Source organism: Myotis nattereri (genome assembly GCF_964212035.1).
Source record: "Myotis nattereri genome assembly, chromosome: 14".
In the NCBI taxonomy this organism is placed as follows: domain Eukaryota; kingdom Metazoa; phylum Chordata; class Mammalia; order Chiroptera; family Vespertilionidae; genus Myotis; species Myotis nattereri.
The window spans coordinates 24,779,977-24,802,204 of record NC_138089.1 but is presented as its reverse complement, the minus strand read 5'-3'; the positions used below and the strand labels follow the sequence as shown (position 1 = coordinate 24,802,204).

Here is a 22,228-nt window from a genome sequence, read left to right as displayed (position 1 = left end):
CTTTCCCATATGCCATATATTATTATTTGTTGGGGTGGATACAGTAGGCCAGGACTGGGTGAATCCAATGTTCCATATAGATTGGGGGCATAACCGTTCACCTTATTAATTTTCACAATCAGATAGTGAGATAGATTCCCATTATTTATTGTTTTTAAATATGGCCCATCTACTTCTCATTGGAAGTATTCTAGTGTTATTGAGGATGGTCCCTATGCCAGCCAGTTGAACTCCTGAGAATTTAAGCTTAGGATCTAACTGAGGAGCCTGGGTTTTTAAGACACACCAAAGTAGATCGCATTTCCCATCCAAAGTTTCCCAAAATCCAGGAGAACTGTATGAGTCTCATATGTGTCTGGCCTGGGCTTCCATACCCATTATTGTTAGCCATTGTTTCATAGCTACTTCAGATTCCATTTGCATTGGCATAGAGTGACAATAGGTTCTGTTGCGTTAGGATATAGGCATGTTCTCATTGTTGGGTTTGTGCATGAGTTTTTATAGTCTGTCCTATCCACTGAGCTAAGGCTTTATTGTCCTTTCCATGCTGCTTCCCACCCTTTTCCTTCTTGAAACAACATTCCCTCCATATGACCTATTTAGGTAGAGAGTCTTTTTCTAATGAATGACGTTCTTCGTTAGCTGCAAGTTCAGCTTGTCCTAGAATGCCAAGGCCAACCCCTACTCCAAGTATTCCACTTTTATTTCTTTTAGGGACCAATGTTATTGGATCCACCAGGAATGTTGTTGCCATTGGGTAGCTATGGGTTGGGAGCAGTTGGAGTATACTGAATGGACTCCAAAATGTTGAGTTTCCCATGCTATAGTTAAGTGGGTAGAGGTAACCCCCCAAATGAGCCAGAGTTTGAGTATTCCATAGGGCTTCCCACAAGCATCCAATTGAATGGCTTCTACAAATTCTGCAACCAGTTTTCCATTTTTAAAAAATGTACCTTTGTTGTTGAAAGTATTACAGATGTCCCCTCCCCCAACCCCCTTAACCCCCTCCACCCACTTGCCATTTTTATGGGCTTTCCTGAGGAAGTTAAGAAGCCTCACTGCTTCCATAACATTCCAGAGTCCCGAGCTACATCAAATGCATAGAGACTATCAGTGTAAATATTGGCTACTTGATCTTTGGCCAATTGACAAGCCCAAGTTAGAGCAGTTAATTGGGCTTGCTGGGCAGATCTTATTTTGGGTAGATAAGAACTTTCAATTATGTCCACTGTGGAAGTTATTGCATATCCAACTCAGAAATGTCCCTGTTCATCCTTCAGATAAGATCTGTCTGTGAACCAAATTAAGTCAGCATTGTCATTAGGAGTTCCCTGTAAATCATTCCTAGGAGCAAGAAGGTGTAAGTAAGCAAAACACACTTGTAGGTGTTTTCATCCTGTAAAGAGGGTAATAAAGCTGCAGAATTAAGATGATTATACTGAGTTAAAGTAATATTAGGTGCAGAGAGCAGGAGCATTTCATAAGAAGCCAGTCAACTGACAGAGAAGTGTTGAGTGTGATGAGAGTCCAGTAAAGATTCAACAGAACAAGGAACATGAATGGTTAAAGGAGAGACATGGCTGGAGCAGAGATCACCCTCACACAGGGAGGGAGTCCTTTGCTACTGGGTCTAGTTGCTGACTGTAATAGTCTATAGGTCTATGATGAGCTCCACGTTTCTGAGTTAGAACTCCTAAGGCATTTCCTTTACTTTCGTGTGTGAAAAGGAAGAAGGGACATTTATAATTTGGATGTCCCAGAGCAGGAGCTTTAACAGTACTTCCTTTAGAGCAAGGGTGGGGAACTTTTTTTCTGCCAAGGGTCATTTGGATATTTATAACATCATTCGTGGGCCATACAAATTATCAACTTAAAAATGAGCCTGCTATATTTGGTCAGACATTTAATTAACTCATCCCTAATCCCTTGGCAGGGCCAGACCAAATGATTCCTTATATGGCCCACAGGCAGGACATTCCTCACACTTGCTTTAGAGCAAGCAAGTCAAACTCAAAGGCAAACACGGGCCAAATAAACGAGGCATGCGGCCCACGGACTGCGAGTTTGACATGCTTGCTTTAGAGCCTCTCTAGCTCATTTCCATTTGCGGTTCCATTAGGTTGGATCAGGTTGATCTGACTTCACTAGGGTAAAGAGAGGCTGGGCTATTGATGAAAAGTTTGGAACCCAGTTTCAACAATATACAGTCCAACCCAGAAGTCCATCTAAGCTGCTTTCTTATTTTGGGAAGAGGGAAAGATAGGATTCCTCTCAGCCTCTCAGGGTTAGTCAGTAGCCATCTTTAGATATGAGATGGCCACGGTATTTTACTTGAGGTAAGCAAACTTGAAGCTTATCCTTTGAAACCTTATGTCCTTTTACAGCTGGCTGCTGCAATAGGTAAATTGTGTCCTTTGGGGGAGTCTAGTAATGTCCTATAGCATAAAAGTAAATCACCCACATACTGGATTAGAGTGGAATCTCTAGGAAATCTAACATCCTTTAAATCAGCTTTTAATATCTGGGAGAAATAGGTGGGACTTTCTGTGTATCACTTGGGCATTACAGTCCAAGTAAATTGTCAATCTTCCCAGGAGAAGCAAAGAGATATTGACTGTCTTTTTCTACTGGAATGCTGAAAAAGGCACTACATAAATCTGTTACTGAAAAACATTGGCAGTCCACAGGAATGGTTGATAATAAAGTAGGTGGATTTGGAATCCCAGGATGTCTGGGAATAACTACCCCATCCTTTCCATTTGGTTTCTTTACTGGAAAGATAGGAGAATTACAGCGGCTTGTACATGGAATTATAAGTTCCCCTTTTAAGTAATCTTGTACTAGTATAACGGGCTTAATTCCAGCTAGTGGATCTTACCCTCTCATCTTTGCTGTCCAGTCCCCCAAAGCCCCTGCTCTCTGGCAACCATCATTTGTTCTCTGTGTCTATAAATCTGTTTCAATTTTGTTTATTGATTTTTGTTCTTTAGATTTCACATATAAGAAAAATCAGCAGATTTATAGTGAGCGATTCTCCTATAGGTTCTGCCTCGTAAAAGTGCTTGGAAAGAGCATGGGGTTCGGAGACCAGTGGACCATGGTCTTAATGCAGCTCCATCACTACTGGCTGTGTGATCTTGGGCGAGTCACCACCTTTCTGAGCCTCCATGTTCTCATTGGTAGAACAGGGTAGGAATGGTCTGTCATTTGGGGTCATGCAACAAGCAGACACCAAGATGGCATTAGATGTGCCAGAGGTCCTTTGGGGACACCTGTGAAGGGAAAGGGGGAGAGGGAGCAGACGGGGGCAGGGACAGCCTTCAGACCTCAGGGCAGGGCAGACATGTAAGAGGAGAGTGGGAAGAAGGAGCATGAGCAGAAGGAGCCTCAGAACATGGTGTGGGCCCAGCTCACATGACAGCTCAGGGCTCTTTGCCCATGTCTGTGGGCAGTCCCAGGGCAAAGACTGTCCATCATAGGAAGCTGTGTAATAGACTGCTCCACATCTCACTGTCTTCAAACCAACCATGTGACTATGTTTCATTATTTTTCAAGTCAAAATTTGGGGCAGGGCTCAGCTGGGTGATTCTCCTGCTTTGCGTGTAACGGGTGAGGGTCTGTCTTAGTTTGGGCTGCTGTAACAGAACACATTGACTGGGGGGCTTAAGCAACAAACATTTAGTCCTTTTAGTTCTGGAGACTGGGAAGCCCAAGATCAAGGTCCTGGCAGATCTGCATCTAGTGAGGACTCCCTTCTGGCTTGTAGACAGCTGCCTTCTCACTGAGTGTGCACATGCCAGGGAGAGAACACCCTCATCTCTTTCTCTTTTTGTAAGGACACTAGTCCCATCCTGGGGGCTCTGCTCTCATGACCTCATCTAGATGTAACCACCTCCCACAGGCCCATCTGCAGATACCATTCCACTGGGCAGTTAGGGTTTCAACATAGGAGTTGGCGGGAGTTGAGGGGAGTGGCACAGCCATGTAGTCCAAACAGGCCACTCAGTGGTAGGTAGTGGGCAGCTTGGTCAGGCCTGGACGGTCCCAGATGGCTTCACTCATTTGCCTGGTGGCTTGGCCGGAGTGGCTAGAAGGCTGGGCTCCACTGAGCCCTCTCCATTTATTCTTAGGGCATCTCCACATGGTCTGGCTGGTAGGATGGTCTGATTTCTTACATGACAGCTCAGGGCTCAAGAGGGAATGCTCCTAGAGGCCAGAAGTAGGCGCTGCAGTCATTTCCTCGCTTCCATTGTGTTCTTTTGGTCTTGAACTTGCCCACGTTCAAGGGGAAGAGACATAGACCCATGTTTCAAAGAGAGAGAGGGGCCCTAAGGAAGCGTGACCATCTGTAACTCAGTATGTATCTCCAGGGTGGTGGCCTATGACAATGTTTATAAAGCTCCTGTCATGGTGACTGGCACAGAGCAGGTGGCCCTCAACCAGGAGCTGCCATTCTCAAGGTTTTCCCATCCTTATAATTACTGCTGCGACTATCCCACCCCCACCCACCCCTCTCACCCTGCAGATGTGTTCTGCCTCCTGAGGGTGCCAGAGAGAGCCAGGCTTAATTAGGGTGAGGCTTTTAGTAATGTGCCTGCCCTCACTGGTCAGCTTCCTGGGAAGTCGCCGTAGACGCCCCTCCCTCCCTGAGGCTCGGGACCACCCATCTCTCTGCAGGCGTGGCCGACCTCAGCTTCGAGGCCGAGAGCCCTCTGGTGCCCCCAGTCGAACTCCTGGAGAGGCTGCCCAGCTATGACTGCCTTTGTCAAGGAGGCGGTAAGTCTGTGGCGTCTTGGCTCCTACGTCCTCTTCCTGGGGCTTCTGCTGGTTGGGGGGACGTCTCTGGAACAGGCCAGTGCTGGGGTAGCCCCCCTTTCCTCTGGGGCCTGGGAAGGCCCTTGTCACCGTTGGGAGGGAATGGGAGGACATGGGCACAAGCCCTGTGTCCACAAGCATCCCGTGACCATGACCCTTTAAGACAGAATGATGCTGATCTGGGAACCGTCATTCTTTTCTCCGTCTGCTCCCCCTCATACTCGGCCCCTCTTTCCTGCTTCCACCACAGGTGTCTGTTCCTTTGAGCGAGTCCTGACTCCTCCCTCTCTTCCAGGGCAGCAGATCTTCTTCCCGCCTTTGGAGGCCCCTCGGAGACCCCAGGAGCAAACATGCTGGTCCTCATTTCTGGAACACAGGTGAGCTGCAGGTGTGACCTGGTGGCCCTCCCGGAGCCATCGCACAGGATCACGGGGGGTGAACTGCTCCATCACCCTTGCCCCCAAGAGCCGCCCCCCCCTGGGGGGCCTCAGGGTCCACAGATCTCAACCCCAACAGCCCATCAGGATCCAGACCTGGATCAGATTCTCCAGGGACGGGGCCTGGGACTCTGTATTTACCATGCTCTGCAGGCTGCTTGGCTACCAAGCCAGAGTTGAAAACCATAGTTGCAAACTAGGGCCCTGGGGCCAAACCCAGCCCGCCGCCTGGTTTTGTGAATGGAGTTTTATGGAACACAGCCCTCTCCTCTGTTTTACTTGCTGTGTTCCCACTGCAACAGCAGAGGTAAGTGGTTGAGACACAGACTAGATGGTCCGCAAAGCCTGAAATATTTACTCTCTGGATCTTTACTGAAAAAGCCGGCTGCTCCCTGGAGAGGCCCACACCCTCCTTGTTTTGCGCGGACTGGGGCGGAGTTCCAAGGTCACAGCCAGCTTTGTGCCCAGAGAGGGGGCAGCCTGGAGCGCCTCCCCTTGGCCGCCTCTCCTCCCTGTTGGGAGGGGATGGGAGGGCATGGGGCACAAGCCTTGCAGCCTGCAGCCTCCCACAGGCAGCCAGGTCCTGGGGCCGGAGACACAATGCACATGAGAGGGGCTGTCCACGGGAGCTGGGCTGCTGTGGAGAGGCGCATGAAGATGTGAGCGGGAGGAAGGAGGAGAGGGCTCCTGCTCACCGGAGAGGTTGGGGCCGGAGGGCTTCCTGGAGGAGGGGACCTGACAGCTGGGCCTCAGGAGAGTTTTGTAGCAGGAGCGGGAGGTGTCCAGAGAGCAGGCCGAGGAGGGTCACGCTTCCCCTGGCCACGCTCTGGTCCAGCTCACGGTGAGTCACGAGCTGTGGTCGCGCCGTCACTGGTTCCTGGCTGGTTCCTGGCTGGGGTCCTCCCGTGAAGGGGCTCACAGCTCCTCTGGTTGAGGTCAAGCTCCCGAGGGCAGGGACCTCACTAGCCCCACCTCCTTAGCTGTGATGCCTTCTCTGGCTGTCCATTTCCTCATCTCAAAATGGCATAATTCATCTCTAAGTATTTTTTTATTTTTATTTCTGAGATTCTATCAACCGACTCCTGAGCTCACACTTGAGCTAACACAGTGTTACTGTCCTTCCCGCACCCCCCGCGCCCCCGACATCGGTTCCCATGGACCCCTTTGCTGACACACCCTCCATCGTGGGACTCCTGAGTGCTTTCCCGCCCTGGGGGCCAGTGAGGGCCTCCCCAGACCCCTGCCTCTCTGCTCCATCCCCAGCAGAGTCCCTCTGGTGACAGAGGAGGTGGCGCGTGAAGCCCTCCTCAGCTTTGTGAGCTCCAAATGCTGCTATGGCCGCTCAGCCGCCAGCGACCTGGTCATCCAGCAGATGAAGCAACAGATGCTGTGCCGGGTAAGGGGCTGGCCTGGGGGCCGTGTGCAGGGTAAGGGGCTGGCCTGGGGGCCGTGTGCAGGGTAAGGGGCCAGTCTGGGGGGCCGTGTGCAGGGTAAGGGGCTGGCCTGGGGGCCGTGTGCTGGGTAAGGGGCCGGCCTAGGGGCCGTGTGCAGGGTAAGGGGCCGGCCTGGGGGGCCGTGTGCAGGGTGAGGGGCCGGCCTGGGGGCCCGTGTGCAGGGTGAGGGGCCGGCCTGGGGGGCCGTGTGCAGGGTGAGGGGCTGGCCTGGGGGGCCGTGTGCAGGGTGAGGGGCCGGCCTGGGGGCCGTGTGCAGGGTAAGGGGCCGGCCTGGGGGGCCGTGTGCAGGGTAAGGGGCCGGCCTGGCAGGGACTGGTTAGTGCAGGGATCTGGGGGAAAAGGCCTCTGCATAGCTGTGTGGCCTTGGGCAAGTCCACTGACTTCTCTGGGTCTCTGTTTCCTCACGTGAGAAAGGAGGAGCCAGGTGATGTCCACGATACCTTTCTGGTGTGTGACTCTGTGGACGAGGATTAAGAAGGATCATGGATTCATGCAGATCAGCTCCTCCAGGGGGGACCCTCAGGGCAGTGGATTCCAGGGGCCTCCACCTGTCAGAAGGCAAATGCCGCTCCAAAACTTGCCTCATAGAACACCCCTCGTATAAAGAAATGGGGAACGGAAATCACCCCGTTGTGAGCCTGTCAGGGAGATTCCTGGGCCCATTGACCCCCCTGCAGACGTGCCGGGGCAGCTGGGACAGAAGGCGCTGGTGGCAGCCTGCTCTGAGCAGCCCCTGTGCGGTGTGTGGGACCCCTGGTTTCCCCCCTTTTTGCACAATGCTCCGTATTCCTACGGCCAGGAGTGTGTGAGTGGACATGATGTCTTTTTCTCTACAGTATCGACTGGAGACTTTCAGCGAGTCCAGGATAAGCGAATGGACATTTCAGCCCTTTACTAGTGAGTTGTCTGAAATGAGTGTCGCTGGGAGCAAGCCTGGCAGGAGCTAGTCTGAGCACTCACCTGGAAGGAGGTGCTCTTCTGCTTGAGCCTCGGTTTCCCGTCCCCTGTAAAATGAGAGGGAGGGCTTTCATGGCAGAGACGTACCTCCCCGTGCTGGTCTTGGCACTGCTTGCTGTGCAGAAAGCGGTTAGCAGAGGGTCCTGAGAAAGCCTCGCATTTGCCTTTGGCCACAGGCTGGTGCTGCCACGGGGGAGATGGCCCGGGCAGCGTGTGTGCTCGGGCATCTGCTGCCCCCCAGGCTGCCCCAGGTCCCTGTTCGCTGAGCCAGCCTGCCTCCTGCCGACCCCGCTAAGGCTCTGGGTTCTGTCTGGGAAGCCCACACCCTCCCTGTTTCCCCTGCTGACCCCTTTGTCTCATCCCTCGGGACTCAGCTCACAAGTTGCCCCTTTTATGAAGCCTCTCAGCGTTTCTTCTCCCACCACTTTGGTCCCAGCAGAACAAGTCAGTCGTCTGGGATTTCGGAGCCCTTTATGCGATTCTTGGCCAAAGTGCTCGCCCTTGGGTTTAGCTCTATCTGTTCCCTTGAACAGAAGAGGAAGAAGCCGGTGGGGAGGAGACGATAGTGGTGACAGCTCTTGTGTGTTGCGCCCCGGCATGTGCCGGCCCTGTGCTCGCACGCAGATGCCATCTGTGTCATGGTCGCTGCCATCCTCTGGTGAGCGAAAAATTATCCCCATTTTAGAGATGAGGCTGTGGAAGGTCAGAGAGGTTAGGTAACGTGTCTAGTGTTACCCAGCTTGGAAGTAGAAGAACCAGGAGTCAAACCCAAGACCCTTCAACCCCAAAGCTTGGGTGCTTCACTACGAACTCCAGGGGGGCCCGTATCTACCCCTCCTGGTAGCGCCGGGGTCTAGCCTATGCCTGGCACCACAGGAAGGCTCGTGCTGTTCGGTGACTAAGTGAAAGCTTGTCCTGGCCGCTGTCTGCTGTCTCACAACGATCGCTTCTGTGTCAGACCACGCAGTCGATGGGCCGAGAAGAGGGACCTCCCCCCAGCTCTGGGACATCAAGGTCCAGGTTCCCCCGATGTTCCAGGAGGAAACCAGGAAGTTCCAGGTCCCTCACTCGTCACTGGTCAAGGTAACACGATTATCGTCACGCCCGCTTCTTCCGAGCTGGTTTCCCAGAGACTGTGGGTTTCCTGAAACATGAGCCTTCTAGAAAGGAAGCCCCCAGCCCGGGCTGCTGGTTTATTTCTGGGCCGTCTATTCACACAGCAAAAGGACGGTCCCATTTACAGAAATTGTCTCCAGCTTTGAATAGTGAGCATTCACATTCCTACACCCTCTGAGTGTTTGTCCGCCCCCGCCCCACCCCCTGTGGCCTGACAGTAAACGGATGGAGTGAAAACATCTGGAAGTTAGTAGGGGAACAGAATTTAACTTCTCTCCTGGTTCACAGGCACTTAATCATGCCATGAAGCAAGGGTAACCTAACACACGACAGGAGCACGGCTGAGACCCTTTGTGTGGTGTCTCAGCTGATTACCTGTCTTGTCTCCACTGCGGACCTGGAGTCAAGCCTGTGGTTTGCCCCGTGTGTTTTCCTAGCGCTGTGAGGTGGAGGACGCCGAGAGTTAGCCCAATGGAGTGTTCCGTTCTTTTCAGCAGTGATTAAATTCCAGTAGCTAGCTCGGGGCCGTTCACAAAAATGCGGTCCATTTTTACGGCTCCTGTTCCCAGAGCCCCCTTCGCCACTCAGTGGGCGAAGGACCCCGGCCTTTGTGGCTCAGCCTGGGCGTGAGTTAGGATGTGGGACTGGGAGAGCAGGTCCCCTTCACAGCACCCAGGACGGACCCGGCTGGGCTCTGAGGATCTCCTGGGCCTGGCATTCAAGGCCCTTGGGAATCCTGGTCAGTGGGAAAGGCCATCCTCTCCCTCTGGCTCTGAATGTCGGTACCTGTTTGGGATGGTGACATGGGGGCGGGGGTGGGGGTGGAGGTGGTGAAACGGCAGGTGACTGAGAAACTGGATCCAAGGAAAGTGTTTCTCCCTCAGGAATGCCACAAGTGCCACGGGCGGGGACGCTACAAGTGCAGCGGCTGCCACGGGGCCTGCATGGTGAGTCTTGTGTGGCCGATGGTAAGCGTAGTGTGGGCGGAGGAGCTCTCCGGGGGCAGAGGGCTGGGCTGGGGGCCTGACAGTGGCACCCCAGGCAAGTCATTCCCCCTGGCCCGACCTCCCTTTTCCCACCTGTACAATGGGAAGGCTGGATTCGGTGGGCTGTATTGGCCTTTTTCACTTGGGTGGTTTATGATTGTAATTTTGCTCTTTTTTTCTCATCCATCTATGAGCATTCGTTGAGTACCTGCTTGGCACTAGGCCCAACAAGAGGACTAAGGCCGGGGTCCTGCCCACCAGGCCTCCCTGCTGTGGGGGAGGCACCGTGACTGGCACTTGTAGTACAGAGTGATGGGAGCCGAGAAGGTCACGCTCATAGGGCTCCCAGTTTCCGAGGGCGACTGTGATAGATCACCACCAACTGGGTGCCTCAGGCATTTATTCTCTCACAGTCCTGGGGGCTGGAAGCCCAGCATCAGGGTGTCAGCGGGGCAGTCCCTTCTGGAGGCTCTGAGCTCTGGGCAGCTGCTGGCACTCCTGGGCGTCCTTGGCTTGTGGCCGCATCCCTCCAATCTCCACCTCCGTCCTCCATGCCATCGTCCTGTGTGTCTCTCTGTCCTCCTGGCCTCCTTATAAAGACACTGGTATTGGATTAGGGCCTACCTAGTCCAGGATGACCTCTCTTAACTAATTAGTCTGCAAAGACCAATGCCGAATGAGGTCACATTCTGAGGCTCTGTTGGGTGTAAATTTTGGTGGGGGGAGAGGTGGGACACTGTTCCACCCCGGACAGGCCCCTAAGCACACAGCCAGGCTCTGGTGGCATCAGCCTTCTTTGCATACACGTCCAGGGCTACTAATGGTCCCAGGAGTCGTACCAGGCTCCTCACGTGTTCTCAGCTCTCCCATTTACACCTGATCCTCTGGGCACATGCTGACCACTGTCGCTCTGAGCTGTGTCTCCCTCCATCCTCCCTCTGCCCGCCTGCCACTCCACCCCGTTGCTGCCCTCCTTCCGCCTGCTGTGTGCTCACTCCTTTGCCCGCCTGAGCACCGTGGGGCCAGCTGTGGCCACGCCTCCCAGTCTATTCTGTGCCTTCACTCCTGCTGTTCACCTCCTCCCTGAGGTCATTTCTGTGCCTTTCTCCACCCTTGCTCCTCTCCTCCTCCTCCTCCCCCTCCTCTCTCAGGCTCCCCCTGGAGTGTCCCTGGCACCCACTCTGAGCCACCTTGAGAGCGTTGCCTGAGTCGCCTCTGGGGGCCTCTCCAAGATGAGACCTCATGTCCAACGCCAGCTCCCTCAGCCAGCCTGCCCTCTCCCTGCTCCTCTGGCCATGGCTGCTTGGTTAGGGGACAGTCCCTGGGATCATGGGGATTAGTGAGGAGCAGGAGAGGCTGCTGCCCCAAGGATGGAGGATGTAGAGCCCCTGAAAGCCTCTGGAGGGGTCCTAAGATACACTCCGTCCCACCCTCCCATTTTCCAGGGGGAGGGGTGGAGGCCCAGGGAGAGGAAGGGGCTGCTCAAAGTCACCAGACTGGGATTTGACCACGTCTGGGATGCTCTCTGCCCCACTTCCCTGCGCGGCCAGGGGTACTGAGGCCTGTGTGTCCGCAGGTGAGGTGCCCCTCCTGCAGCGGAGCCAAGCGCAGAGCCAAGCAGCCTGGGAGGTGCCAGCTGTGCTCCGGGTCGGGCAGGCACAGGTAGGAGCAGGTCTCCCTGGCCTTTCACTGTCTGCCCTTTTGGAAGGCGACCAGGCACCCTGTCCACCTTGTCCTCCTGTGACCCAAGGCTCTGCGAATAGTAGGTGCTGATACGTATCTGTGGAGCAGTGGGCTTTTCTGGAGGGAGGCCTGGTATTTCTGGACAAGACTGGAACTCATCCAGCAATGGGTCAGGGAAGGAGGGGAAAGGAAGGAAGGAGACCTGTTCCTGCTCACGTCGGAGGTGGGGGGAGTGTACACAGAGAAGCAGCCAAAGCTGAGATTCTTAACTCTCTGAGGGCCTGTGAATGGAGGAGTCCAGGAAGGTTGGTTGATTGACTAAACAACCAGCAAAACTGCATCTCTGCTCACAGGGCTTTGCAGATAGCGGGGCATTGCATTTTGTAAATCGGGGCCTTTAATGTATTTATAAATCTTTAAAGGGAAAAAGAAAACCATGAGGAGTGAAATTATTCAAACTTGTGTTGGTTAAAGATACTTTTAGCTCATTAAGGCCCTGGCCGTCCTTCTAACAAGCCAGATGGTGAAGCTTTAGTTGACCTGCCCCCTGTGACTAGTATAGAAGGTTTTTGATGGGGAAAGAAACTCAGGTTTCTTTCATTTACAAGTGAAAGAAATCCAGTTCAAACTGGCTTCAGCAAAAACGTAAATGTATAGTCCTACCGAACAGAAACGTCCAGGGATAGATTTCTGGGAAGGCTTCAGGTACAGCTGGATCCAGGTGCTTAAACAGTCGCATCAGGAATCTGTCTCTACTCCGCACTATGCTTTCCTTTGTGATGGCTTTAGTCTCAGGCAGGCTGTCTCTTGTTGTGGCAGAGGGGACCATCAGCAGCTCCACGCTTAGTAATCGCATTAGGAAGGGATGTCCCTTTTCTGAAAGTTCCCACAAAAGTTCTAGGGTGGATCTCATGGCATTTCCCTGGATCATGTGCCCATCTTTGTATCAGCCACCGTGGCCAGGGAGATGGACAAAGCTGGTCACAGAAGGGTGGGCAAGCCCAAGAACCCTAGAGAAGGGGTGGGAGAAGGGTGGTCTCCACAGGGAATTGGGGCACTGCCACCGGAAGAAAGAGGTCTGAATGGTGGGAAGGTAGAAACAGTCCCCCTCCATGAACAAGGATTTGGGGTGGGGCCCCCAGCAGCCACCAGGGCCTAGGAGTGTCTGAGTGGTACTGGTGCTGTGTCCCTCTCAGGTGCAGCACGTGCTCGGGGAGGGGGAACAAGACCTGTGCCACCTGCAAGGGGGAAAAGAAGCTGCTGCACTTTGTCCAGCTGGTCATCGTGTGGTACGTGGTGGTGTCTCCGTGCGTGGCCCTGTGGGACGTGGCCTGGACTGGTTTCTGCAGAGAAGCCATATGGTTGGGGCTTTTGCACACAGTACAGGGACCCATGGGGGGTGGGGGGCATGGGGTGGGGAAGGGCTTAAAGCTCCCAGGAAAGGGGAGAGAGAGATCCCTGGGAAGAGGTGGCAGAGGTGGCAGGCTGCTGGCGGGCTTTAGAACGGACCGACTTCACAGTCCGACATCACCGCTTCCTAGTGCCGCAGCCTCTCAACACCTGGCGTCCCCGTCTGTGTCCTAAATCCCCAGGTGGGGGAACACCCCAGGCCTTAAAGGGTCTCCTGGTGGGCACTTTGCTAGGCCCGCACAGGGAAGGATGAGCTGAGCTGTGGGTACCTGCCTGGTTTCCCAGTTCACAGCTGGACGTGCTGGGCCCAGGGAGGTCAAGACCTTCCCAGGTCCCCGCAGCCCAGGCCTGCCTGATCCCACACCCACGATCTTGCCGCCCCCATGCTCTTCACCTGCAGGAAGAACAGCCTGTTTGAGTTTGTGTCCGAGCACCGGCTGAACTGCCCGGGGCAGCTCCTAGCTAAAGCCAAAGGAGAGAACCTCTTTAAGGACGAGAACACGACGGTAAGGAGGGTTTGCAGGCACCACGCCAAGCTACGCGCCTCTTCTGGCTCTTCTGGCTCTCTGTGGGCGCCACATTCATTTAGATCAGGGTGGGCACGTCCAGCCCTCGGGCCCTTTACGGCCCATGAAATCATGTGGTCTGGCCCTGGCCAGGCATTAGGGGTGAGTTAATTAAATGTTTGCCCTAATACAGCAGGCTAATTTTTCAGTTGGTAATTCTGGCTGGCCCTCGAATGATGTTATAAATATCCAATGGCCCTCGGCAGAAAAGAGGTTCCCCACCCCTGCTCTAGAAGGACAGGCTGGGAGGGAAGAGAGCAGCCTGGTCAGGCCAGAGGCCTCGGGGACCCCATGGGGCCAGGCCTCCTTGAATGTCACATACCAGGCCCTTCCTCCCTTTTCCCTTCCTCCCTCTTCCTCCTCCCTCCCTCCACAACCTTGGGGACCCTCCTTCCTGGGCACTGGGGACACTGTCCAGCAACATCCCTGCTGCGTAGATGTCATAGTCTGGGGAGGGAGAGATGGTAACCTGCAGCACAGTGTCAGAGACAGTGAGGGTCAGTGAGAAACACGCAGCCAGTGAGGAGACCGGAAGGGTAGGGTGTTGTTTCAGCACCGGGGGTCGGGGGTGGGACAGGGAGGTGACAGTGGGGGTGGATCAGGTGGCCGTGGGAGCGAGGGTGTCCGGCAGAGGGAGCAGTTCACAGAGGCCTTGCAGAGCGGCAGGGCAGGGCGCTGGAGGGCAGAGAGCCAGGTGGAGCGAGGAGCTAGGACTCGCGCTGTGCCAGCAGCCAGGTCAGAGAGGGCCCTGTTGGCCAGGGGCTGTCAAACTCCAGGCCCTCGTTTAACAATAAAGTTTATAAGTAAAGTTTTATTGGAACATAGCCATGCCGGCTGGTCTAGGTATTGTCTGTGGCTGGCTTTGTGCTGTGAGGGCAGAGTCCAGTGCAGTGGGGCCTTGACTTACGAGTGTCCCGACTAAGGAGTTTTTTGAGATACCAGCTGTCTCTCGGCAGATTTTTTGCATTGAGTTGAGAGAGTAATTTGAGTTAACGAGCTCCTTAATGAGCTCGGTCTCGGAACGAATTAAACTCGTAAGTCAAGGCTCCACTGTAGTTGGGACAGAGGGCGATGGCCCCCAGAGCCTGCAGTAATGCGACGTGGCCCTTTCCTGTGGGCCTCGGCAGGGGCTGGGCCGCGTGGGGGGCCTGAGCGGGGTCCTCGTGCTGTTCGCTCTGAGAGGGCCAGGTGCTCAGCCTCCTTTTATTCCTTCTTTCTTTGCTTCTCTCTTCTCTATCGTATTGCGACCTTTTTAGCTTGGCTTCTTTCACTCTGCCATATGCATTTTTAAAAATTGAGATATAATTGACATATACCACTAGATTAGCCTTTAGGTGTACAACACAATGGCTGGATATATGTACGTATTGTGCAATGATCGCCATGAGAAGTCTAGTTAACATCGGTCACTGTACAGAGTTACATAATATCTTTGTCTTGTAGCGAGAACTTTTAAGATCTGTTCTCTCAGCAACTTTCCTATGTCCAACGCAGCATTATTTACTACAGTCACCACACTGCTCATTACATCCCTGGGACTCATTTTATAACCGGAAGTTTGTGTCTCTGGACCTCCCCTCACCCCCTTCCTCCACCCCTCACCCGCCCCTGGCAACCATCAATCTGTCCTCTGTATCGGTGAGTTTGGTGGCTTTGCTCATTGGATTCCACATACAAGTGAGAACACACGGTATTTGTCTTTCTGTCTGACTTCACTTGGCACAATCCCCTCAAGGTGGCAATGCCAGGTCTTCCTTCTTTCTGCGGCTGAGCAGTATTTCTCAGCCTCTTTCTCGGCCTCATCGCTGCCTTTCCTTCAGGCTCCTGGCAGGCGCCATCCCTCTAGGACAGTGGTTCTCAACCTTGGCTGCACATGAGAATCACCTGGGAATCTTTTTAAAATCCTGATTTCTGGGCCTCATCCTCCGGAAATTCTGTTTCTTTGTTACTAATGTTGTGGCTCCACCCATAACAAAGAAACAGAATTTCCGGAGGATGAGGCCCAGAAATCAGGATTTTAAAAAGATTCCCAGGTGATTCTAATGTGCAGCCGAGGTTGAGAACCACTGTTCTAGGAACGCACGCCCCACCTCAGGCAGCCTCAGGGGCTTGCTGGGGACCAGCGTGCAGCGAGTACTGTGTCTACAGCCCCCTGTCGGTGACATTCCCAACAGAATGTGGGTCCTCAAGGGTCCGCAGGCTTCAGCCACCCCACCCGCTTGCTGCCTGGCCTCCCTCGGGCCCTTCCCAATTGTGCCTGCTCCCGTCCACCTGAAGTCCATTGCCAGGGCTCCAGGTGCTGGCACTTGGTCAGAGCGGCGAGGTGGTGCGTCTCTCCTCAGGTGTACCCCCTGGCGGACTTCCCGCTGCGGGAGATCTCGCTGGCCTCCCAGCGGGGCATTGCCCAGCACAGCGCCGCCACCCTGGCCTCCAGAGCCCGCGTCCTTCAGCAGGTGAGCGGGCGGGGCTGGGGCTGCTTCTGGGGCCAGGAGGGGGCTCCCAGGTCCCATAAGGGAGGAAAGGGATGTTCCCTCTGCCGGGGGCTCCGTCCTGAGAAGGCAGGGAGGGAGGGTGGCAGGGGAGTCCCAGTCTGAGGAACACGAGGTGGACTGGGGACTGAGCTGGGGTCAGTGTGGCCGGGGGCAGCGAGTGGGACAGGACGCACAGTCCATGGTGACGGGTTTGGATTGTTATCCTGACAGGAAGCTACTGCAGGGTTTCAAGCAGGAATCTGGCTCAGTGTGATTTTGATCCAAACCTGCCCGATATTCAGACGGGAAGGGAAATCTCAAATCCAGGGTGGTAGGTAGGGCGGGAACCCAGTGCCCTGCCCCTCAGGGCATTTCCCACGTCCCAGCCTGTCTTCCCCAAGCCTCCTGCGGCAGGGGTGGCGGCCGGGGCTAGGGCTGCCTTGGTGCTGTATCCCAGTGGCCAGAAGATGGCAGTGGTGCCGTCCACATCCCCAGGGCTAGGGCTGCCTTGGTGCTGTATCCCAGTGGCCAGAAGATGGCAGTGGTGCCAGGCGTGTCCCCAGGAGCAGCTTTCGGGCAGCTGGCTGGAAGCTGCCAGAGGGAGGGTGGGGGTTTGGACAGGGAATGTCCAGCCTGGGCCAGTTCTGTGTAGGGGATTGTCAGGGGGGGGCCTGAGTCTTGCAGAGTGCGCTCAGATCCTGGTTGTTTTGCACCCTAACCTGGCCATGGCCACCTACTCCTCCTCTTTGAAGTTGAGTTTCTCACCTGTGGAAAAAGAAATGCTAAAATGGCCTCATGGAGGTTTGTAAGGATGAGACAACTTTCTTTTTCTTTTTTTTTAATTGTATTAAATTTATTGGAATGACCTGTTAATAAGGTTATCTAGGTTCCCGGTGTACAATTCTAAATACATCTGTATATTGATTGCACTGTATGCTCACCACCCAGTCTAATCTCCTTCCATCACCATGTATTTGATCACCTTTACCCTCTTCAACCTCCTCCCCTTCCCCTCTGATCATCACCATACTGTTGTTTGTGACTGTGAGTTTTTTTATTTGTTGATTTCAGTTTTATATCCCACATGAGTGAAATCATGTGGCTCTTGACTTTTTCCCACCGACTTTTTACGCTTATCATGATGTTCTCAAGATCTATCCATGTTGTCGCAAATGGCAGCATTTCATCTTTTCTTATGGCTGAGTAATATTTCATGTGTACATGTACCATCTTCTTTATCCAATCGTCTACCAAAGGACACATTGGTCATCTCCATGTCTTGGTCACCGTGAACAACCTTCTGTACCAAAATGTCAAGGGAGGTCTTTTATTCCCAAAGTTATCAGTTGGAGACCAGCTTCTGGCATACGGAGAAATCTGTCTCACAGTCTCATTTGGTCGTCTCAGCAACTCTGTGACAGAGAAGTTTTATTCCCATTTCACAGATGAGGAAACTGAGGCCCAGATAAAGGAAGTGTGAGATCCCACAGAAAGCTTCGTGGAAAACGCACACCCTGACTCTGATCCCCTTCTGCCGCAATGTCATGCCTCCCCCAGCTTCCCCCCAGTGTAGTAGGGAGCATTTTCTCAAACCCCCCGCCCCCAGCCTGTTTCACCCTTTCCCCAGGGCCCTGAACCACTACCTACAGCAACAGGACTTGGGCTCTTTACTTAAGGAGGGGAAGTAAGAGGGCCTGATCCTGGGCCAGCCACGCCACCTCCCTCTGGGCTTGAGATCCCCAAACCTGAGTGTTGGGCAGGGGAAGAGCCAGTGCGGAAGGACTTAGGGGCTCTGACATAAAGCCTGGCCCACAGGATGTAGCCAGGAACGCTTCGCTTCAATGATCAGGGGTGACTGTGCTGGGTCAGCCGCATCCGCAGTTGTCATAACAAAACAGCCCCAGAAACTAATGGGGGTGGGTCCCCAGAGGGAGGCCAGCGTCCTCACCCAGGGCGGTGGCTTGTCCCATTCAGGACCCCTCCATTTTGGAAGGTTGTTGCGTCATTGATCAGAGAAGGGGCCAGAGAATGAGGGGCTTTGGGGCCGCGCTGTCGGAGGGAGTGTCCCAGGCTCTAGGTAGAGGAGGATGCTGCGGAGAGATGTGAGCGTGGAACAGGTCCAGCTATGGCGAGGAGATGGGGCTTGGCTCAGATCTTCCAAACCGGAAATCCCATGAGCCCACGGGCCTCAGCTTCCCCATCTGTAAAAGGAGGGGAATATTGGAGACTTTTCTCAAAGGAGGGTCGATGCAAAACCATGGTGAGAGAGGACGGGGTCTGAGAAAATAGCCAGAAACAGCCCACCAAACTTTGGAGTTTCTTTGGTGTCAATGTTTATCTTGAAATGCAATTCAAATTGTATAATCCACTCCCTCATATGTCCGTGGCTGTTGTAATATAAAAATGTTTAAAATGACTTTATCCTCTACTTTTCTCCCCCCTCTCCCCCACCCCCATCTGAAATTAATGTCCTGGAAGATGTCCCATTTGGCACTGACTCTCCGTGCATCCCCTTCCTCCCCCGGGATGCCTGTGCCTCCACGGCATGGAACCTAGCGTCAGAGGGTTCGGTTTGGGCCCGAGCTTAGCGTTGATGGAGGAATGTAGTGGGAGATACAGCTAGAAAGGCAGATTTCCGCCAAAATGCCGACTCCAGAGCAGGGACTGCAGCCCACAGGGGGTGGGGAGCCCCCGGCAGCTCTCGGACAGGAGAGCGACTTGGGCAGGACACGGAGGCTTCTCCCGGCCAATTGTTTCCTCAGCGCCAGACCATCGAGCTGGTCCCCCTCACGGAAGTGCATTACTGGTACCGGGGGAAGAGCAGCGTCTACTACATCTACGGCACCGACCACAGGGTGTACGTGGCGGACTACCCCGAGCGCTACTGCTGCAGCTGCACCGTCGTCTGACCCGGCTCGGCTGGCGCTCCCCTCCGCCCGCCCCTCACGCTCAGCAGGGAGGGCCCCCGGGCTCTGAGCTCACCCATCCTTGGCTTCACTGGATGTCGCTTACCGACGCTGGCGTGTCTGTCCTTCTAGAAAATTCACCTTACCATCTGCCAAGCACAGGTCGTTCCGGAACTCCTCTGGGGGACTCCGTCCTGTGTCTAACCTGCAAGAATTCAACTCCACACAATCCTTTCGGACAAACAAAGCGAAGGCAGTGCTGACTGCGTGTGGGGTTTGCTTTTGCTCTTCCCTGGGTCAGGCCTTCCCCTTCTAGTGCGAGCCTTTGCCAAGCCGAGTGTCACTGACGTGTTTAAAGATGCACACGAATCGGCTGCCCCCGCATGCACACCAAGGAGTGCACTTAGGCACAAAGTGCCTTTATGTCTAGAACTCGACTTCCCATCTGTGGGGCAGGGATTCGGACATGGCCATCATGGGGAAGGCTTATCTCTGCTGCATGATGTCTGGGGCCTCACCTGGAAGACGGAAGGAAGGCTGCGATGGCTCACGGGCAGGGGCTGAAGTCACCCGAAGGCGGGTCACCAGAGATCTGGCGGCTGACGTGGCTGTTGGGTGGGACCTTCGCTGGGCTGTCAGCTGGAGCACCTACCCGCGGCCGCCCTGAGCAGCCTGGGCTTCCTCACAGCACGGCTGCTGTACGGCTCGGTGCCCCTCACGGGCGCCCCCGCGGGAGAAAGTCCGTTCCCAGAGGGGAGAACAAACCTGCTGTGTTGGATGGACATGCTGATCTCTAACGTGTGCCTCTGCGGGGGCAGATTTGGGAGAGTGGTTTTTGGATGCATGCAGGTTCTTACGTCATGTGCCGGCTTTAGAACCTGTCCACTGAGCAGCACATATGCACCCAGGCACGTGCAGGAGCTCCCAGCTGGTGCCGACAGGCGGGGTGGGTAGAGGGGGTGCCCTGCACACTGAATGCCCAGGTGGCTTTGGAAGGGTGTGGGGGCTGGGCAGGCCACTGTGCACCTGGCTGTGGGTAACCAGAGGCCCCTGTCATGTTACCACACCTGCCCCTGACCTGGAAGGGGATTGCTGTACCCTGAGAGGGCCAGGCTATACCCTCACTTGACTCCCAAGCTCCTGTCCCCAGCCCTTGTCCCCCAGTGGGGTGGGAGGACGTGGACCCAGCAGGCCTGGTGGGAGAGGCCATTCCCAGGGCATCATCATCCAGTGAGAGGCAGCTGAGCACTGCCTTCTCACCCGCTACTCCCAGGCCTGGCTCCCAGTCTTCTGCTCAGGGTGTCGCTGTTTCCTGAACTCTGGGGGGCTGAGGGGCTGGGGGGCTGGCTAACAGGAGGAGCAGGGCTCAGGGGAGGGCTGCAGGGAGGCAAAGGAAAGTTGATTTGACCCCAGAGCCCAGCAAACCTTCCAGGATCAGATGCTGCCCCCAGCCAGTGCCACAGGCTCTGCATGCGGGGGAGGTCAAGGGCAGGATGAGGTGCTCCCTTACATTGGGGGTACGCTCTGAACTGTGGGAACAGAGCCTGGTGGTGGCAGGGGAGACAGGGAGGGTTCCCCCAGGCTTTCCACTTCCTCTTCCCTGGAAACCCGGAAGCTCTGTGTGCTCTGCCTGGAGGTTCTGGCTCCGGCCGATAGGGAGGCCAGCCCCCCTTTCCTGGTGTCCCCACCCCACCTTCCTGGTCTCAGAGGGGGTGCTTGTGCCCCAAGGGGCCTGTACAAATGGAGGGGACGGCTGTCATGATTAGAAGTGACACTGTTGGCGCTTGGTGGCTGGAGTCCAGGAGAGCTGATGTCCCCCAGGCCTGGGGACTTCCCATGATGCAGCGCCTCTCCACATCTCCCAGGACTTGCAGAAATCCCACGACATTCGTGCCGAACTTGGTCAGACAGACTCTCATCAATCACCCCTGAACGCAAGGCGATGTTTATGTAGAACCAACCTCTCTGGTTTTCCTGTCTCGTTTGAAAAGCTTCTGATCCTCTCCCTGCCCTTCAGTCCACACCTGTAGCTGATGCCATCACGGGCGTCCCGTGCGCTGTGCCCGCGCACCCACAGACTGAAATACACGTGTTGAAAATCGTCTTCTCTCTTCTCCTTTATCGTTCACTTCGGGCATTCCATTGCCTTTTTAAAAAACGGCGTGTAAATGATATATTATGTCTCAGTATATCACATGCAGATGACACATGCATGTCATTTCAGGGTAAATAGGGACCGTGCTAAGGTTGAGGCCCAGCGGGTCGTGCACACTGTTGGCCTGTGACCCAGTGAGAAAACCTGGCGGGAATGAGTGGGTCCAAGGGGCGCTGTTCCGATGGAGGCCACGGGAGCCACAGCCACAGGCCCTCCGCCCCCACGGTCCCGGCCGAGGCCCAGCGGACCCGGGTCCTCGGGTGGATAACCGGTGTGTGTCCCCTCAGTGTGCTTCATGCCTTTGCTGCAGCCGGGATGCGACTGACCTGCTATTGCTGCCTCCCTATCCTCGGGCTGAGCCGGCTCTGACTGTGTAGCCCAGACCCAGCCGACGTCGCGGGGTTAGAGAGAGCGCACGAGGGCAGCCCTCACCCCAAAACTGGCCACCACGGATGTGGCTCTGCCCCCAATTCGACTTTGTTTTAGAACATCAGACGCAAGTGCTTGCTTTTTCTGTCGCCCTGCTGAGCAGTCGCTGTCTGTCCCCTGGGCGCCAGAGCCGTGCTGGGCTTAGTGGTTCGCAGGGGCTGACGTCTCTGCCCGGAGCCCACAGGGCAGCACGTGTGCAGAGAAGGAAGGAGTCACCGGGAATTGGGGAGCTTCACAACACGAGAATGCCTCAGGCCCAAGTTGGTGGTGATGGCTACAAGTGTATGTATGTATGTGCATGTGTGTATGTGTGTGTGCATGGCATGTGTGTATGCACACTGAATGTGTGTACATGCGTGCACACACGGTGAATATGTGTATATGTGTGCACATGTGTGCATGCACATGTACATGTGTGCACTGCTTGTGTGTGTGCGTGTGCGCGCATATTTGTGCATCCACGGTGTATGTGTGTGTGCATATGTATGTTTGTATATGTATGTGTGTGCACGATGTGTGTGTATACCTGTGTGTACATGGGGTATGTGTGTGCTTGCCAGGTGGAGCATCACTACCCAGAAGGCAGGAGGACTTCCTCCCCGTTTCCCCCCCTTTACGGGCCCCTCGTTGTTGGTATTCCCAACGCTCCAGCCTGCAGCACGCGCTCAGCCACGGCCGGCTTTCCTTTCTCGTTCACATGCAGCCCTTGCCACGAAGGGTGATGGGAGAACTGTGTTTTTTCATGGTTGAGACAAACACCCCAAGTGGAATTATGTTTCCCAGCAGGGAAGAACCTTCTAGATGCCACTTCTTGTCCCTGACGGCTTGTGCTCAGAATCCCAA

The 22,228-nt window shown here is 54.8% G+C and overlaps 1 protein-coding gene across 4 annotated transcripts in view; it reads left to right on the top strand.

Annotated features, from left to right (window-relative positions):
- SSUH2 (ssu-2 homolog) overlaps positions 1–18,804 on the top strand; it is a gene marked incomplete at both ends in the record, with an annotated part of 28,744 nt that extends 9,940 nt beyond the window's left edge. The window contains 11 exons of one of the 4 annotated variants that reach the window (XM_081106397.1): positions 4,678–4,776; positions 5,111–5,192; positions 6,516–6,648; positions 7,543–7,603; positions 8,622–8,746; positions 9,664–9,726; positions 11,342–11,427; positions 12,645–12,737; positions 13,259–13,364; positions 15,767–15,877; positions 18,658–18,804. In XM_081106397.1, the coding sequence (XP_080962523.1) occupies positions 4,678–4,776; positions 5,111–5,192; positions 6,516–6,648; positions 7,543–7,603; positions 8,622–8,746; positions 9,664–9,726; positions 11,342–11,427; positions 12,645–12,737; positions 13,259–13,364; positions 15,767–15,877; positions 18,658–18,804 (1,106 nt within the window). Of the gene's footprint in view, positions 1–4,677; positions 4,785–5,110; positions 5,193–6,515; positions 6,649–7,542; positions 7,604–8,621; positions 8,747–9,663; positions 9,727–11,341; positions 11,428–12,644; positions 12,738–13,258; positions 13,365–15,766; positions 15,878–18,657 lie in introns of all 4 variants that reach the window. The other 3 variants (XM_081106400.1, XM_081106398.1, XM_081106399.1) reach the window with 3 other exon arrangements.
- Between the last annotated feature and the right edge of the window lie 3,424 nt (positions 18,805–22,228).